Below are 20,152 nucleotides of genomic sequence, written 5' to 3'. Positions count from 1 at the left end.
ATTTATTGGGTAAAAAAGGAATACGAGATAGATACAGTTACATTGAGATTGAATCATCAGCACCATTTCCCAGCACTTCAGTAAGTACAGTATCTCTTACTAACTGCTTTGGGGCTCATCTACATTTGGATATAAGTCATTTTAAAGGGTTCCTCTCAGATGTAGCAGTACACACCCACGCTTCTAGGTGCCACGTTTACAATCTCTTTTCACAATCTCTCCATATATGGAACTAGACACGCCCTTTGGGTAGAGCATGACACGCCCCCCTCAATGGGGCGCTGTGCAAAATTCTATTACCAACTATAATCTCCCTGAAACTAGTTTTCAAAAGTAGGCAAGTTTGAGTTATCTCCTGTGTGTTGTATATAATATATCAAGGTGAACTGACTCGATAGTAATCAGATGCACAGTAGATCTCCTGTTCATTAATTATTCTGAAATGTTATGTACACAATAGGAATATTGAATTTCATGTTCCCTAAAGTTTTCCAGCAAATCTATAGACAAGACCTTCAGAGCTGGTTCTAAAGTCTTATTTTTAATTGTATTCATTGAGTGTTTTTGCTTTTGGAGAACAGAGCTAAGTCCCCCAGAGGCACATTTATGGTAAAAGTTTTTGAATGATTGTTTTCCCTCTTGCCATCCTAATTACTAACATGCATTGCCTGTACCCTGACCCTGAGCCTAGCAGAAAATACATTAACATTATTTTTTGAATCTGCATTGTTCTGTTCATATATTGAATTTTGAAACATTGTAAAAACAAAAATAACTTGCCCCTCCACTATATAACTCTCAGTCTGTGGCTTCCTGCTGCCTCCATTCCCCTCCACACATCATGTCACTGCCCCTGTCACATGCAGCCCTGTCCTCACTGACTTATCACTCATCTCCTGATATACTCTGTGCTGCTGGGGACCCTGCTCCTCCTACTATATAACTCTCAGTCTGTGGCTTCCTGCTGCCCAATTCCCCTCCTAACATCATGTCACTGCCCCTGTCACATGCAGCCCTGTCCTCACTGACTTATCACTCATCTCCTGATATACTCTGTGCTGCTGGGGACCCTGCCCCTCCACTATATAACTCTCAGTCTGTAGCTAGCTACCTGCTGGCTCTATTCCCCTCCTCACATCATGTCACTGCCCCTGTCACACGCAGCCCTGTCCTCACTGACACATCACTCATCTCCTGATATACTCTGTGCTGCTGGGGACCCTGCTCCTCCCACTATATAACTCTCAGTCTGTGGCTACCTGCTGGCTCCATTCCCCTCCTCACATCATGTCACTGCCCCTGTCACATGCAGCCCTGTCCTCACTGACACATCAGCTCCTGGTATACTCTGTGCTGCTGGGGACCCTGCTCCTCCCACTATATAACTCTCAGTCTGTGGCTTCCTGCTGCCTCCATTCCCCTCCTCACATCACGTCACTGCCCCTGTCACCTGCAGTCCTGTCCTCACTGACACATCACTCATCTCCTGATATACTCTGTGCTGCTGGGGACCCTGCTCCTCCCACTATATAACTCTCAGTCTGTGGCTTCCTGCTGCCTCCATTCCCCTCCTCACATCATGTCACTGCCCCTGTCACATGCTGCCCTGTCCTCACTGACACATCAGCTCCTGGTATACTCTGTGCTGCTGGGGACCCTGCTCCTCCCACTATATAACTCTCAGTCTGTGGCTTCCTGCTGCCTCCATTCCCCTCCTCACATCATGTCACTGCCCCTGTCACATGCTGCCCTGTCCTCACTGACACATCCCTCATCTCCTGATATACTCTGTGCTGCTGGGGACCCTGCTCCTCCCACTATATAACTCTCAGTCTGTGGCTTCCTGCTGCCTCCATTCCCCTCCTCACATCATGTCACTGCCCCTGTCACATGCAGTCCTGTCCTCACTGACACAGCACTCATCTCCTGATATACTCTGTGCTGCTGGGGACCCTGCTCCTCCCACTATATAACTCTCAGTCTGTGGCTTCCTGCTGCCTCCATTCCCCTCCTCACATCATGTCACTGCCCCTGTCACATGCAGTCCTGTCCTCACTGACACAGCACTCATCTCCTGATATACTCTGTACTGCTGGGGACCCTGCTCCTCCCACTATATAACTCTCAGTCTGTGGCTTCCTGCTGCCTCCATTCCCCTCCTCACATCATGTCACTGCCGCTGTCACATGCAGCCCTGTCCTCACTGACACATCACTCATCTCCTGATATACTCTGTGCTGCTGGGGACCCTGCTCCTCCCACTATATAACTCTCAGTCTGTGGCTTCCTGCTACCTCCATTCCCCTCCTCACATCATGTCACTGCCCCTGTCACATGCAGCCCTGTCCTCACTGACACATCACTCATCTCCTGATATACTCTGTGCTGCTGGGGACCCTGCTCCTCCCACTATATAACTCTCAGTCTGTGGCTTCCTGCTACCTCCATTCCCCTCCTCACATCATGTCACTATTCTTGCTGTGAGTTATTTGGACCTTGTGAGATCTATCTACTATTTTGGGTTTGTTACATTGCTCTGGTTACACTCACGTTGGCTTTGGTGGGTCCACTGTCCACGTAAAATTAGAAGCTGGAGTCTGTTAGGTCAGCTCTCCGCTGCCTTTGAAGATGAGCTCATGGTTTATATTTTGTCTTTACCTAAATATAAGTGGGGTGATAATACCAATTACATTTATATGCCACATATTACATAGCAGGCTATATGAGGAAGGACACATCTGTACCAACCAATCAAATTCCAAACATTATTTTTCAAACACAACCTGTAACATGGCAATTAAAAGATGGAGTCACTGCCGTCGGGTGCGCTGGGGTGCTCTGCGCCGTTTGCCGGGACATGGATGCGCAAGTGTCTCACACGTCCATTACCGCAAATAGAGCGCACAAGAGTCTCACACACATGCACGCCTCATTCGCGACAAGGCGAGCTAAACCATTTGACGAGAGCCGCTCAGATGAGGGCAGCACCATCTGTAGGATCTGATTGGTTGGTATTTTATCTGTCTGTAGTTATCTTCCAGGTTACATCTCCCCCAAAATTTTATTTATCTACATACTATAAGTGCAAGCATTACTGAATGACAGTATCTAGCTCATGGATAACGATGAAATCATACAATAATATAAGAATAAAATAAATATTATTACTGTTTATAAGATATCAATGCATTATGCATTAAGTGCTGAGGTCCTGGGTTCGATTCCCACCAGGGCTCTAACTGTGCAGAGTTTGTATATTCTCCCTGTGCTTGCGTGGGTTTCCTCCGGGTACTCCGGTTTCTTCCCACAATCCAAAAATATACAGGTAGGCTAATTGGCTCCCAACAAAATTAACCCTAGAATGAATGTGTGTGCGTGTACATGTGGTAGGGAATAGAAGGCCTGTACGCTAGGCTGTGTATGTTCCAGTGGCGTAAGTTCGTCCCAGTTGCCCGGAGGCAAGATATGTATATTGGTGCCCGGTGCCTGTCTCCAGTAAGACAGACCATGGGTTCTAATACAGGGTGCGTGTGACACTTACAAAAATGATGTTAGGAGGGGAGTCAGCCACAGAAGCGATAGTAACGGCATTCAATAACTGATTTAAACTGGCAGGGGAGGAAAGGTGCCCCCTTTGGAGCAGGAGCCTGGTAGCAGGTGACTCCATTGCCTCCAAGAGTTACGCCTCTGGTACGTTCGCAGCGGCCTAGACTGGTAGAGTTTGTTTTTTGTTGTTTGATAAACAGGTAGAATTAAAAGTGTCCAAAGAACGTGCGGGGTATATGTGCAGTGCAATAAGTCTATCTGCACCACAATATAATCACTAGTTCACTACTAATTACTTGTGCAATGTTTTCTCGTCAAACAGGTGAATGTTTTAAATGAAGCTGAACCTCTATAAGGAGGAAGCAGACGGGAAGAATGCGGACAGAAGCGGGTTATCGCATGCCTTACTTACTACTGCTGGTCCTGGTCCTGGTGTTTGCTGGTGGGGACACTCAGGCACAAAGAGCCGGTATGTTATTCCTGTGTTACCCTTCTACTACAATACTCCTGACTTCTCCCACCCAAAAACCACTAACCCTTCTAACCTCCGATGTGCCCTATGTGTGCCGCTCAAATAATATATTCTGTATAACCCTATACATCTAAAATACAGACATGGAGGGGATGCAGTCAACATCCTGACGGTCAAAATCCCGACAGGGTCATAATACCGACAAGGGCAAAATCCCAACAAGGACAAAATCTCGACATTTAAAATCCTGACCGGGTCGAAATAAAAACATATAGAATGTACAGGTGAAACAGTCAACATGACTTTCCGTCGACAGGTCGCAAGGTCGACATGGGTTTTTTCACTGTTTTTTGACCCGACATGTGCCGACAGGCGGTATTTCATGCCCTACCATCAACTAGGGCATGGTGGGAGAATAAAATAGTGTGCCCGAAGCATTGCAAGCGAAGCGAGGTGCTACGGTTCACTTCCAATTGTGTCCATGTCGACTGTGTAGACATTCGGGTAAAAAAAAAACAGTGAAAAACCCATGTCGACCTTGTGACCTGTCGACGGAAAGTCATGTTGACTGTTTCACCTGTACAATCTATATATTTTAAATGTCGGGATTTTGTCCTTGTCGGGATTTTGTCCTTGTCGGTATTATGACCCATTCGGGATTTTGACCCTGTCGGGATTTCGACCGTCGGGATTTCATACCGAATACGACATGGAGATGTAGGATTTTGGCAGGAAATGTTATTTTTAATCTTAAAGAAAAGCAGAATCACTACAATCCTTGCACCACAATAAATGACAAAATGCACAGCAGGCGGTACCATCAAGGCTGACCAAAAATGCATCGATGCCCGGTTGTGCACATATCAGCCTAATACAGCAGTGCAGACTTTGCAAGTTTTCCCAGAAAAAAAAACCCACACTGAAAAAAAACCTGCACTGCAAAAAAAAAAAAAAACACACTGAAAAATTCCACACTGAAAAAAAACCTACACTGAAAAAAGCCTCCACACTGAAATGACATAAAAGGTTAATCATATATCACAAACAGTAACAAACAGTAACCATAAAAGAACAAACATGAAATAAGTCCGCAAGAAAACTTCACATGGAAAACAAAAAACACATCACCATGCACTTTCCCTCTGGGATTTTTTCCATGTGGGTTCTTTTTCATAGAACCAAAACTGGCCTTACACCAACCCCCCCCCCCCCCCCCCCTTTCCCGGCCACATCGTCATTGTTCTGTCTTGTGAAACTGGAAGTTATACAAGTCATAGGATTCGGGGACTTATAGTTCAATTACTAGACGCCTATGCTTGCACATATTTTGTATGTTTCCTACTAATGTATGTTAATTCCTAAAGTTCTGTCCAGTTCCAGCTTCCTCACAGAGCCGCCAGACACGTGGGTGTCCTCTCAGAAAGTGACGTGTCTGATAAAGGTCAGACAAAGATTTGACATCCACCAGTGGTCTTTTCAATCTTTCCCGCAAACGCAGGAAACAAAGGGGATCAGAACAAAACTGGAACGAAGAGGAATCTCTGGGCTGTAAAAGCCGAGTGATCCATATAACAAAAAGATTTTTGTTTGTACAGAGCTTGAAATTCAAATAAATGTTTTTCTGTTTTCCTATTATGCAAATATGGAACAGTAGAGAACTATGGAAACCCGTACTGGGGCGTATGTTACTAAATTTCATAGTATCAAAGATGAAATAAAATATAAAAATGATTATTTTGAATTATGGTTCTAAAACTCACATTTGCCAAGTGCATTTTATAAAATGAAAGGTGGAAGCTGATTGCTATAAGTGACTTCTCTACTGACGCCCCGCTTCTCCAATCTTTTCACTGCTTGATAAATCAACCCCTTCACAGCTGTGACATGCAGGCATACATACAGGAATGACACAGCTACGATCTGTCACTGACGTGTTCTCTGGTGAGAGAACAATGGCGATGACTAAATCCAGTCTGGCGATGGTGAGGCGTGGGACCGCGCATCAGCGTCGCCGGGGTAGTGGGGTACTCTACACACAGAGCAATCAGTACATCCATTTCTAAGCAATCTAGTCAGTTCGCTTACAAATACTCCTTACATCGCCCCGTGTGTGTGTCCCTTAGAGAGAGATAAAGTACTAAAAAATCAGCTGTTGAAATTTTTGAATCACGGCCTCTAACATGACAGTTAAGAGTGGATTGGCTGGTACTTTATCTCTCTCCAATGCTTGGTAAGTTAATTAACAAGAGTGTAGAAATTTGCATTACAAGTAGGGAACATTGATGACTTTAGTGGTAGCAGTTAGTAGGTTTTTTGGTTAGATAGTTAGTAAACAGTGTAGATCATATTATTATCTATTTATAATATTTTGAGTCCTGTGTGAAGAATTCTTTGATCGATGTGTTCATTCCGGTAGTGAGCATATCCAGATGGACGACTGATCTTTGTGTTCCAGTGGAGAGGTGGTTGTTCAATATATGTGAAAAAACATAAGGGAAGAAACGTGTAAAACTTCCAGTGAAGACAAGTTACAAAAATTGGTGTATAACTATATAAACCAATGGAGGTTAGATGGGTGTTCTCTAGCGGCATACCTCACTCACCTCTAGAGGACGGATGGGGAAACACAGAGGTTTCTTTTAATGAGAAGATGGTAGAAGGAGGCTTACCCCACTCACACGTGATGAGGTTACAGCCCCAAACGTAATGGTTTCTTTATGCCCGAATTGTTGATTAGGTCGTTTTTCTACCTCGACACAAGGAGCGGAAAAACATATAAAGGTTTCTTTAGTTTCATCATAGCTCATCAGGGTTTCTTTAACTCCAGTCTGGAGGTGTAATTATTCCAAAATAATAATTCTATGACATCTCCAATTCAAGTAAAAAGTAATATTTAATGTACAAAAATAGACAACCAGGAATACTCCTTAACAAGAAGAAGTTCCTACAGTCAAAGGTAAGTAAACTTGGACCATGTCCAGAAGGTCAACATCCAAAAAAATATAAAACATATAAAATAATCCAAAATGGTAAAAGAGGTATATATATAAAAAAAAAAAAATTAAAGTCCCCAAAAAATCATAAAAATTAGCACAAACACTTAAAAAGCCTTCACACATACGAACCGTGTCTAGAAGGAAAGTGTATGATGAGTAGATAGATCTCCAGGCATCAATGCACCCTATACTCCCAACACTATCACCTACTTGCTATTATTTATAGGATTTGCCTATAGTTAGTTAGTTGTTTAGTAAGCAGTGTAGAGCATATTATTATCTATTTATAGGAAATGCCTATAGTTAGTAAGCATTGTAGAGTATATTATTATCCATTTATAGGATTTGCCTACAGTTAGTTAGTAAGCAGTGTAGAGTATATTATTATCTATTTATAGGATTTGCCTATAGTTAGTTAGTAAGCAGTGTAGAGTATATTATTATCCATTTATAGGATTTGCCTACAGTTAGTTAGTAAGCAGTGTAGTGTATATTATTATCTATTTATAGGATTTGCCTATAGTTAGTTAGTAAGCAGTGTAGAGTATATTATTATCTATTTATAGGATTTGCCTATAGTTAGTTAGTAAGCAGTGTAGAGTATATTATTATATATTTATAGGATATGCCTATAGTTAGTTAGTAAGCAGTGTAGAGTATATTATTATCCATTTATAGGATTTGCCTACAGTTAGTTAGTAAGCAGTGTAGCGTATATTATTATCTATATATAGGATTTGCCTTTAGTTAGTAAGTAAACAGTGTAGAGTATATTATTATATATTTATAGGCTATGCCTCTAGTTAGTTAGTAAGCAGTGTAGAGTATATTATTATCTATTTATAGGATATGCCTATAGTTAGTTAGTTAGTAAACGGTGTAGAGTATATTATTTTATATTTATAGGATTTGCCTATACTTCGTTAGTTAGTAAGCAGTGTAGAGTATATTATTATCTATTTATAGGATATGCCTACAGTTAGTTAGTTAGTTAGTAAGTAAACAGTGTAGAGTGTATTATTATCCATTTATAGGATTTGCCTACAGTTAGTTAGTAAGCAGTGTAGCGTATATTATTATCTATTTATAGGATATGCCTATAGTTAGTTAGTTAGTAAACAGTGTAGAGCAGGGGTTCCCAATCTTTTTAGAATCACGGCACCCTATAGTAGCAGAATTTTTCCACGGCACCCCTAGGCCCCCCAAAAAATATGTAAAATGAAGTAGATTGTGTTTATATGTGTTTCTTAGGTTCAGTTATGTGGTAAAGGGCAGGATTTGCTTCTGATTGTACATATTTTATGATTGGCAGCCACCATCACTGGTTTTGTCCACAAATAATTGATCATAAATAATTTGAATTGGTCCTGGACCACCAACCCGTGGCACCCCTGTAAGTGTCCCGAGGCACCCCAGGGAGCCACGGCACACAGGGGGTTATTCTAGTTCATTATTTCTGACAAAATCCTTCTTAGATGGACAAAACCATGTGCACTTCAGGGGGGCAGATGTAACATGTGCAGAGAGAATTAGATTTGGGTGAGTTATTTTGTTTCTGTGCAGGGAAAATACTGACTGCATGATTTTACACTTCAATATAGATCTCACATTGAAGAAAAACCCCACCCAAATCTAATTCTCTCTGCACAAGTAACATCTGCCCCACCTGCAGTGCACATGGTTTTGTCCATCTAAGAAGGATTTTGTCAGAAGGAGTGAACCAGAATAACCCCCACAGTTTGGGAACCACTGGTGTAGAGTATATTATTATCCATTTATAGGATTTGCCTACAGTTAGTTAGTAAGCAGTGTAGCGTATATTATTATCTATTTATAGGATTGCCTATACTTCGTTAGTTAGTAAGCAGTGTAGAGTATATTATTATCGAGTTATAGGATTTGCCTATACTTAGTTTGTTGGTTAGTAAGCAGTGTAGATCATATTATTATACATTTATAGGATTTGCCTATACTTAGTTAGTAAGAAGTGTAGAGTATATTATTATCTAGTTATAGGATTTGCCTATAGTTAGATAGTTGGTTAGTAAGCAGTTCAGAGTATATCATTATATATTTATAGGATTTGCATATAGTTAGTTAGATGGTTAGTAAGCAGTGTAGAGTGTATTATTATCTATTTATAGACTTTGCCTATACTTAGTAAGTTGGTAAGTAGACAGTGTAGCGTATATTATCTCTTTATAGGATTTGCATGTGGTTGACAATTCTTCACCACTTCGTAAAATAAGATATTATAACAGACAATATAATGAACACTACACAGTTGTTTTTTTGTTTTTATTAACATATTGAAATAAATTCTTTGACCTTTCTGTACAATTATTTTATTTTCCAGGCTGTAAGAACGTCCATTATGATCTGGTATTTATCCTGGACACATCCTCCAGCGTAGGCAAGGAGGACTTTGAGAAGGTCCGTCAATGGGTTTCGAACTTGGTGGACACATTCGAGATTGAACCTGATAAGACTCGAGTTGGAGTAGTACGGTACAGCGGCAAACCCTACACGGAATTTGACCTGGGGAGGTATCAGACTCGGGAGGATGTCAAAGAAGCTGCCAGGAACATTAAATATTATGGAGGGAACACCAACACTGGGGACGCCCTTCGATATATCACAACGTATAGTTTTTCTAGGGAGGCCGGTGGGAGACCCAGCGAGCGGGCCATTAAAAAAGTCGCCATCCTCTTGACGGATGGAAAGAGCCAAGACCTGGTGTTAGATTCGGCCACAGCGGCGCATAAAGCCGGGATTAGGATTTTTGCTGTAGGCGTTGGGGAAGCTCTGAAAGAAGAATTGGACGAGATCGCATCAGAGCCCAAATCAGCTCACGTATTCCATGTATCCGACTATAACGCCATCGATAAAATAAGAGGGATATTGAGAAGAAGGCTGTGTGAAAGTAGGTGGCCATTTTATAATTCAGATTATGTTAAACATTTGTCTATCGTATGTCCTACACCGCAATTACCAAACAAGATTAACAGTTGCCAAAACAATTTTCATATGTTTACAATGTTTGTTCGTTATACATTATACCCTTGAAATACAGGTGTGTCCTCATCAAACACCTAATTTCTTTTTCTATATATATATGGTATGCGATGCCTGGCACAATTTCTGCTTCCTTATATTTCTCAGTTTTGCTACTTTTACCTCAGTTTTTTATTTTTTCCATGGTGTTTTTTAAGCTACTTTATACTCCGTTGTGATACTTTTTTCCTTCAGTGCCACTTTTACCTCAGATTGGGTTACGGTCACTAGGACGACCCCATGAAGGTCAACACCTGAAATTGGTGGACATGGCTAAGGTCGACACAAGCATTATGTCGCCAATGGGAAGGTCAACAGTCAAAAGGTTGACATTATTATTATATTTTTATTTATAAGGCGCCACAAGTGGTACACAAGTTGGTCTTTTGGGAACTTCGGACTCACTTTTATTTTCTGTGACAAAGGAATTGATTGCACATAATGGCGCATGTCACCTTTTACTTGTATTGGACCCGGTCTTTTGCCTGTTTACCGAAGATTGTGTTCTAGGACAGTTATAAACCATTCAGAGATAAGATGCACAGCAGCCATTGTCTATACTGAGGAAGTGACTTTGCGCTTGGTTCCTGTTCTTTCAGCGTTTGATGGCTAGCTATCGCTCCGGTTCTTCTCAGTGCACCAGTGCCAGCCAGGACTGCGTTTACCAGTTGCGCCTCGTTCTTTAAATGTCTAATCTTGCGTTCTCATTTGTACTATGGCTTTATCAAACCTCCTAATTAGGACAAGAGGGGCAGATGACAGCTATCATGTTTCTTGTACATTCTAGAACATGATAGCTACATACCTCCCAACCATCCCGCTTATCGCAGGAACGTCACTTTTTTTGGGACGTTCCCGTGTCGCTCCCGCGTCCGGCAGTGTCCCACGGCAGGGGGGCAGTTGGGAGTCCCCCCCTGTTGTCCATGAAGAGATGCTGGGTCTATTCTTGCATCTAGAGGGGCTGGGGGCATAGCCAGCAGCTCACGGAGCTGCTGAGCCTGCCCCCACAGTGGGGGAAACAGGGGGCGTGGCCTCGCAGCAGCGGCCTGAGCATAGACCATGTCCTCTTTTTAGTAGCCACGCCCCCAAACAACCGCTGCGGACTACAGTGCGCAACCTGTCCCGCCTCCCGTTCCAGAAATGTTGGGAGGTATGTAGCTAAATTCTATGTACTTTGTACCTAGCTAACAGGATAGCTAAAATCTGCTTTGATGAATCTTTGCTTCCTGTCAGTTACAGACTCCGACCTCGGACTTTCAATGATAAGAAATATTGTGTGTTGCTAAGCCAGAGGTGCTGTAATAGAGGAGGGGACCCGTTTGCAGGCTTCAATTGGGCCCCCTCATCTTCTGCAACGCAGTAGACTCTGGCATTCTGCCAGAATTGGACCCGGGAACATGGTGCCTGCGCCGCGTTCCCAAGGACACCTCTATAGTGCGTGCATGAATCACCAGAAAATGCCGGTAGTGGCTATTTTCCTACTGATTTTTGCCGCTACACTACTGGCACCAGACCCGCTGAGAGGTAAATGGGGAGAGGCTAGTGGGAGCATTGTTCTCACAAAGTCACACCCCCGTTATGGCACCAGGGCAGATTTTCTGTGCCTTACGCTAGTACAATTTGGGCCTATTTCACGCGATCCTGATGTTTGTGTTTGACATCCCATCCTACCCGATGCGCGGTCGCGTGTACATCGGGTCCGGCCCCGGAGATTGAACACCCTGCACATAAAATCTATCCGGTTGGACCCATCAGCGCCACATCGCAGGTCCTTTTTAGCTCCCACGATGTATTGGGTCCGATCCGTATGTGTGTGCCAGCGGTGAAGTGCAGGAGCGGACAGCAGTGAGCTGCAGGTGGGGGCTGCAGCGGGGTGTGCCTGGCAGCGGTGAGCGACAGGTGCCGGCAGAGGTGAGCGGCAGGTGCTGGGAGGCTTGGCAGGAAGCGGCAACAGAATTTTTTAAAATACTTTCAAAAGACTGGCCGCCAGAGTGCTCTCTGCCAATCAATGGCCGGCCAGTCTTTTGACGTGTTTTTTTAAATTCTGCTGCCACTTCCCGCCAAGCTGCCTTGCACCTGCTACTGGCCCTGGCCAAAACATGCTGCCAGGCACCCGTCGCTCACTCCTGCCCAGCTCCCCTGCATCCACCGCTGCTACAGTTCCCTGGGAATTTTATTGCATGCAAATTATCGCATATAAAAATGGAACATCAAGCGCCAAATCGTAAGTGAGTCCCCAGGGGGCTCAAGGGGAATTCGGTCCGACTTGACCTTAGAACAAGTCAGACTAGTGCAGGGTTTCTCAAACTTGGTCCTCAGAACCCCACATAGTTCACATTTTCCAGGTCACCCGTCAGGTGCACAGGTGCACTTAATACTGACACATTTTAAAAGATCCACAGGTAGAGCCAATTTTTTAACTTGATTCTGTGAGGAGACCTGCAAAACATGCACTGTGTGGGGTCCTGAGGACCGACGTTGAGAACCTGTGGACTAATGTATGTTGGCCTTTAGTGTTAAGGACCCACCAGATGAGGTCATCTAATCACAGATGATGGGGCCGTATTTTTAGGCTAAACACCTCAAATTTACTCTGTTATATTGCAGAGTTCATGGTAATGATTCTTATTGGAAGTGTTTAGTGTGCACTTGCATTTTCTCTGTATTTGTCTTTATTTCTCTAGTATTGCATTTAAGGATTTACAATAGTATCGGTGAGTAGCGCAGAGGCGGATTGGCCCACCGGGAAACCGGGCAATTTCCCGGTGGGCCGGACCAGATGTCCCTCCGGCTGGGCCACCTCACTTGTTTCCAGTGCTGCCCGAACCAAGCGACAGCAGCCTGGTCACAAACGGCACCATTGGCCAAAACAAATATGGCCACCGCATATATGACTATATTACATTTACATATGCGGCGGCCATATTTGTATTGGGCGATGCTGTACTCTGTGTGACCAGCTGCGGCCGCTGGTGGCTGTCCGATGACGGCGGTGCCTGGTTAGTAGTGTCGCCCCCCCGGCTGTATCTCCAGCACAATGCGCCCCCGTTCCCGGGCCAAATTTCTAACCCAATCCGCCCCTGGAGTAGCGTGTTTTGGCTGTAATTTCATCATCGTGTTTTGGTTTCGCAAATCCACCCTCAACTGTTTTGGTTTGGAATTCATGGGTTTTGGACTTCTTGAAAATTGACAAAAAAAAAAGTTAAAATCATTTTATATTTTTTTGCGATCCAAATCCCAAAAATGCAAATCTAAAAACCAAATCCAGAACTGCAGGGATTGAATCTCCTCAGGGTATCCGAACTGGGTTTGGTTCATATCGAAGCTGCAAAATTCTCGTGAGTACAGATTTCTAAAGAACCGTACCACCCATCTGTAATTTGAACATTTCAGGACAATTCTATTATACTGCTGCGGTTGTGTTTCAGTTGTGTGCATTGAACGTTTTGTGTGTTGGATAGTTACTGATATAAACTGTAGCATCTACATAATCTATGTCTTATATGGTAATACAGGAGCTCCAGTCCTCTGTGTATCTGATGTGAGAATCAGCTGAATGTGGCTTTGATGCTACTGTGGGTTATCTTAGGTTATAGCTGTGGGCTGATTCTCCTTTCTTCCTCAGTAACACATGGTTTGGGGGCACAATCTCAGCATCAGAGGGTCGTGCACTGGTCTGTAGGAGTCACTGACCCTTCTATACATATTTGGGAACATAAATCAGTCCCATTCACATACCTCAGACCCGTTTTCAGTCAGTGACCAAGAAAACTGCTGAGATCATTTCGTACTAAAACGCCTAATTCCAAGTAATTGTTTATACACTAGGACTAAATGTAGAACCACATTTAGCCTCTAGAAATCTATGGAGGCCTCCTATTTGGGCTGAAAAATTGCATACTTCCCAACTTCTTGTGCATGAGAAGCGGGACCCTCGCGCGGTGTAACCGCACTGAAAGGGGGTGTGGTCTATGCAAATAAGGGACGTGACATATGCAAATGATGTCGCTGCCAGGCCATGCCCCCTTTTACACCCGCTGCGTCCTTGAATAGACGCTGTGCACAGCGTCTATTCCCTCAGGCTGGGGGTACTTCCAACTCCCCCCCCCCCCCCGCTGCGGGACACTGCCGGCCGCTGGCGGCGGGGTGGGACTGTCCCAAAAAAACGGATCGATCCCATGAAAAACGGGACTGTTGGGAGGTATGAAATTGATTTGACTCTTGCAAAAGTTATCTTAAACCCTATTTAAACCCAGTTTCTTAGAATAAGAGGGGACTCTGTGTAAAAAGTTTCATTTAGTTTCTCTTCATCTCGGTCAGGTTTTTCTAAGATTTATAAGGCACTATAATGTGCCATAATATTCACTAGGGACACCATAATGTGCCATAATATTCACTAGAGGCACCATAATGTGCCATAATATTCACTAGGGACACCATAATGTGCCATAATATTCACTAGAGGCACCATAATGTGCCATAATATTCACTAGGGGCACTATAATGTGCCATAATATTCACTAGGGGCACCATAATGTGCCATAATATTCACTAGGGGCACCATAATGTGCCATAATATTCACTAGTGGCACTATAATGTGCCATAATATTCACTAGGGGCACTATAATGTGCCATAATATTCACTAGGGGCACCATAATATTCACTAGGGGCACTATAATGTGCCATTATATTCACTAGGGGCACCATAATGTGCCATAATATTCACTAGGGGCACTATAATGTGCCATAATATTCACTAGGGGCACTATAATGTGCCATAATATTCACTAGGGGCACCATAATGTGCCATAATATTCACTAGGGGCACTATAATGTGCCATAATATTCACTAGGGGCACTATAATGTGCCATAATATTCACTAGGGGCACTATAATGTGCCATAATATTCACTAGGGGCACCATAATGTGCCATAATATTCACTAGGGGCACTATAATGTGCCATAATATTCACTAGGGGCACTATAATGTGCAATAATATTCACTAGGGGCACCATAATGTGCCATAATATTCACTAGGGGCACCATAATGTGCCATAATATTCACTAGGGGCACCATAATGTGCCATAATATTCACTAGGGGCACTATAATGTGCCATAATATTCACTAGGGGCACCACAATGTGCCATAATATTCACTAGGGGCACCATAATGTGCCATAATATTCACTAGTGGCACTATAATGTGCCATAATATTCACTAGAGGCACCATAATGTGCCATAATATTCACTAGAGGCACCATAATGTGCCATAATATTCACTAGGGGCACCATAATGTGCCATAATATTCACTAGTGGCACTATAATGTGCCATAATATTCACTAGAGGCACCATAATGTGCCATAATATTCACTAGGGGCACTATAATGTGCCATAATATTCACTAGGGGCACTATAATGTGCCATAATATTCACTAGGGGCACTATAATGTGCCATAATATTCACTAGGGGCACCATAATGTGCCATAATATTCACTAGGGGCACTATAATGTGCCATAATATTCACTAGGGGCACCATAATGTGCCATAATATTCACTAGGGGCACTATAATGTGCAATAATATTCACTAGGGGCACCGTAATGTGCCATAACATTCACTAGGAGCACCATAATGTGCCAAAATATTCACTAGGGGCACTATAATGTGCCATAATATTCACTAGGGGCACTATAATGTGCCATACTATTCACTAGGGGCACTATAATGTGCCATAATATTCATTAAGGGCACTGTAATGTGCCATAATATTCACTAGGGGCACTATAATGTGCCATAATATTCATTAAGGGCACTGTAATGTGCCATAATATTCACTAGGGGCACTATAATGTGCCATAATATTCACTAGGGGCACCATAATGTGCCATAATATTCACTAGGGGCACTATAATGTGCCATAATATTCATTAAGGGCACTATAATGTGCCATAATATATACTGGGGGCACTGTAATTTATTTATTTTATTTATTTATTTACAGTGTCTTATATAGCGCAGCAGATTCTGTAGCGCTTTACAATAGTAGACTTTGAGGTTAGAGGGCCCTGCTGCAAGCTTACAGTCTATAGGGATATAGGAGGGAAACACAAGGACAGGCACCAGTAATAGCATAGCAGTCCCACCAAGTTACAAGTCCAGAAGGGAAGCTATATAATACATAAGTGCCTCAGAGGGTTATGCGTGTGGTGTATAAATATGATAGGCTTGCCTGAAGAGGTGAGTTTTCAGGGAACGCTTGAAAGTTTGGAGGCTAGCAGAGAGTCTTATTGTGGGTGGAAGGGCATTCCATAGGATGGGAGCAGCCCGATGAAAGTCCTGTAATAGTGAATGGGAGCTAGTGATCCGTGCAGAAGAGAGACGCTGATCTTGTGCAGAGCGGAGAAGTAGTGTCTTGTGTGAGATACTGTCGTATTTTGGATATGTTTATTTAGATGCATGTAACATGATTTGGAGAAAGATTGAATGTGGGGAACAAAGGTCAGTTCAGAGTCGAGAATGACCTAGGCAAGCTTGTGGGGTAGGGTAGATTGTCGAGTTGTCACAGGTATGGAGATATCCGGTAGGTAACTGTTCTTGACAGTGGCGTAGCTTGTGTAAGGCAGCCCTCGCCACTGCTTGGAGGAGCGGGGGCTGCGTGGGCGCCGGAAGCCTCTCACTCTAACTAACCTGCATAGCTGAGAGCTGACTGAGGTGAGGTCCGTCCTGTCTCTACCTCCCTAGTCCCTTCCTGCCAGCAGCAGCACACAGGCAGGAAGTTTGTAACTGTTTCTGTGTACTCAGTACACAGCACAACCTCCATCCGCACAGGCTGGGCAGCTGCAGCATCGTCCCACTCCCTGCTTTCTATTCTATCTTGACCGTCCTGCTCCAGTGGCTGCCTTCTCTTCCCCTGCACTCTGCACTCCAGTTACAGAGCCCTCCCCTTCTACAGGCTTCAGCACAGGAGCTGTACACAACAATAAGGTTAACCCTTTCAAACCCTAGTTTTCTACAGTGGGATGCAAAACAGTCAGTCTGTGTCATCACATGTCAGCATATTTGTGTCAGTGTCTGGGTTTCTGTGTTGTCACTAGATGTCAGCGTCTGTCAGTATCAGTGTCTCTATGTGCAGTCTGTGTGTCAGCGTATCCCTGTGTATAGTCGTCTGTCAGTGTCCATGTGTCAACATATGTGTCTGTGTCAGCGTCCATGTATGAACTTGTCAGCGCCCGTGTTTTAGGATCTGTCCATTTGTCATCATCTGTCTGTTTGTCGGCGTCTGCGTGTCCATGCCTTAGCATCTGTCATCATACAGTACTTTCTATATGTACAGATTTCCGTGGGACAGGGATTTTTTTTGTTGTGACTGTCCCTCTGTGCCTCCCAAGGGCAGCAATGTCCTGCGATGGGGAGAGGGGCAGTTGGGAGACGCCCTGTCACTCGGGGGTTGAATAGACATTTTTCGCCTACACAGAGCATCTATTCATGGGAGACAGAGGGGCTGGGGGCATGCCAGAAGCTCATAGAGTGCTTAGCATGCCTCCATAGTGATGAAAATGGGAGGAGGCATGGCTTGCACTGAACTCGGGCATTAAATTCCGGCCATAGTGTAAGGTGCATTTAGGTTTGTGGAGTGTAAGGTTAATGACGGCATGTGGCATATAGTGCAAGGGGCGCCAGAAACTTTTTTGGCTGGGGGGAGCGAAATTTATAGTTACGCCACTGGTTCTTGATTGGTGGAATATAAGTAATTGTCTACTGTGAAATTCCATTTTTATAATTATGAATTTAAAACATTACTTTCCAGCTGACTTAAGTTTTTAAAACAACATAAAAACCTATTACTGTACCTGCATGGCAGTACCAAGGATTAACTGTTTTGGAACATGCAGCAACATTGTTGCAATTAAAATTTAATGCAAACAGATTTCCTGGATGCCTGCCAAGTTATAATGTAGCCAATAGGAAAGAGATAGGAAGGGGAGGGGCATGTGGGATCTCAAGCTAGGACCTTCTCAAACTGAATTGAAACATGTCAGCGTAAATCTTCAGCTCACAAGTATATACATAAAGAAGGAATTGTAATAAAGAACCAGTACTGCACTTTAAGCACAAATTCTCCCACCTCATGGTAAGGTGCCTGTCTCTTCTTGTTGCCTGCTGCTCTCTGGTTCAGTGCGCTGATAAAGGACTCAGCAAACTTGGTGGAAGATGCCTGTTCTCTGTTCCTTAAACTACATGATGTGACAGCAGCTTGGAGCCACTTGCCTAGAGGAGGGGGGCTATATGGCAACTGGAAACCCCTCACACACACACACACACACAATTTCCTATGGCTTTGGATAATAAATGTATTGCACGTAGAATGGCTGCTGAAAGTCAGGCACTTCGCCTTTTTATTTACTATCAATTTTCCAAGTCTCTTGCTGTATGATACTGTACATAGATAATTAAGAGAACATTTGATTTATGTCTCAACCTTGTCTAGCCTCTAAGCCAAGATACATATCTGTCTGATCTCAGTTGCTGGAGCTTTCCCAATGCAAAAGTATTACGATTTCACAAGTTCAGGGCGAATGCTGGATTCTTGTGTGTTAAACGTGTTTTCCTGGATCATAAAACACAAAATGATGAATGGGAATTAACACGTGTACAGACATTAGTGCGCCTTAACTTGTTTGGCAGAATACGGCCTGGCCAAGTGGTTTCGCCTCAACTAGTTTATAAAAATAACTGTAGTTGTTCTGTACAACTTAATACAACATAAAGGCTTCGGGATTCCTCCTAATCCTATTATCACTATTAATGGCATTGAGCCACATGCAGGGTGTAATAATAGCAGGAATTACAATATATATTACTTACTGTTTATCTAGAATAAATCAGAATTAATGGCTGGGTGCAATCTCTATATAAATACTAAGAGCTCATCGGGACATCAGAGAACATTGTTACTTCTCAATTAAAATATTTTAAATTTTTTCCCCAGAACTCATATGCAACATTCAGTGGCGTAGCTACGTTTTGGGCACCCCACCGCCGTTAGGGGGAAGGGGGCGCCCCCCCCCCCCATCGCCGCCCTGCCAAGCACCCCTACCCCGCCACCCCGCCGCCCATGCAAAACCCCCCCTCAATCCCCCACAGCCTTACCTATCGCGCTGGTCCCGGTGGCTCCGTTCTTCTGCTGAGGACCACCAGAAAATGGCCGCCCCCAAACAGCAGACAGTTTCAGAGAACTGTGTGCTATATGGGGGCGGCCATTTTCTGGTGGTCCTCAGCAGAAGAACGGAGCCGCCAGGACCAGCGCGATAGGTAAGTCTGCGGTGGATTGAGGGGGGTTTAACTATAGCACCGCAGCCCCCGGCTCCCCCACATGCACAGCGCCCCCCCCCCCCCCTGCGGTGCTATAGTTACGCCGCTGGCAACATTGACGGTGCCCAAATGGAATAGGATTATTGGATAGACATACATATAGGTATCCAAGCATTAGGTCGATATGCATGAAGGTCAATATGACTGAAAGTAGACATGGGTCATTAGGTCGACACAAACATTATGTCGACATGCTGAAGGTTGACAGACAAAGGGTCGACATATGGTATTTCACTTTTTTGCCGACACAGTCGACATGGACAGTAAAAAAGTGCACCACATCCCCTCGCATGGCTTTCTACACTCGCCATGCTTCGTGTACGGTGCCTTGCTACACTCGGCAGGGCCGGCGCCACCACTAAGCAGCCTTAGGCATTTGCCAAGGGCGCCGGCCACTGGAGGGCGGCACTTGGGAGCGCCCCTTATGGAGCAAGTTGAGAAGTAGTGCCGCAGCGGCGCCCGCACCATCCCCCCCCCCCCCCCGTGGAGCCTGGTGAGTTAGCAACACCTGCACCATCCCCACAGCCCGCCCCTCATGGAGGGACTCGGCAGCGGCGGCTGCATCCCCTCCCCTTCCTCGGTTGTAAACTCTCCCCCTCGTGGAGCGTGTGTGTTAGGGAGAGGTGGAGCAACCCACCGCAACTCTCCTCCTCTCCCCCCTCCCCCTGTTATGGAGCGACTTAGCGGCCGCATCACACACACA

General features: G+C 44.2%; 1 protein-coding gene across 1 annotated transcript in view; it reads left to right on the top strand.

The window, feature by feature from the left end:
* COL22A1 (collagen type XXII alpha 1 chain) overlaps positions 1 to 20,152 on the top strand; it is a 276,007-nt gene that overhangs the window by 26,330 nt on the left and 229,525 nt on the right. The window contains exons 2-3 of the mRNA XM_083144895.1: positions 3,869 to 4,015; positions 9,371 to 9,937. Of these exons, the coding sequence (XP_083001021.1) occupies positions 3,922 to 4,015; positions 9,371 to 9,937 (661 nt within the window). The 5' untranslated portion in view covers positions 3,869 to 3,921. The remainder of the gene's footprint in view (positions 1 to 3,868; positions 4,016 to 9,370; positions 9,938 to 20,152) is intronic.

This window comes from Crinia signifera, chromosome 5 (assembly GCF_055691185.1).
Source record: "Crinia signifera chromosome 5, ASM5569118v1, whole genome shotgun sequence".
Classification (NCBI taxonomy): domain Eukaryota; kingdom Metazoa; phylum Chordata; class Amphibia; order Anura; family Myobatrachidae; genus Crinia; species Crinia signifera.
The sequence above is the reverse complement of the archived record's forward strand: the minus strand, read 5'-3'. Positions and strand labels throughout refer to the sequence as shown.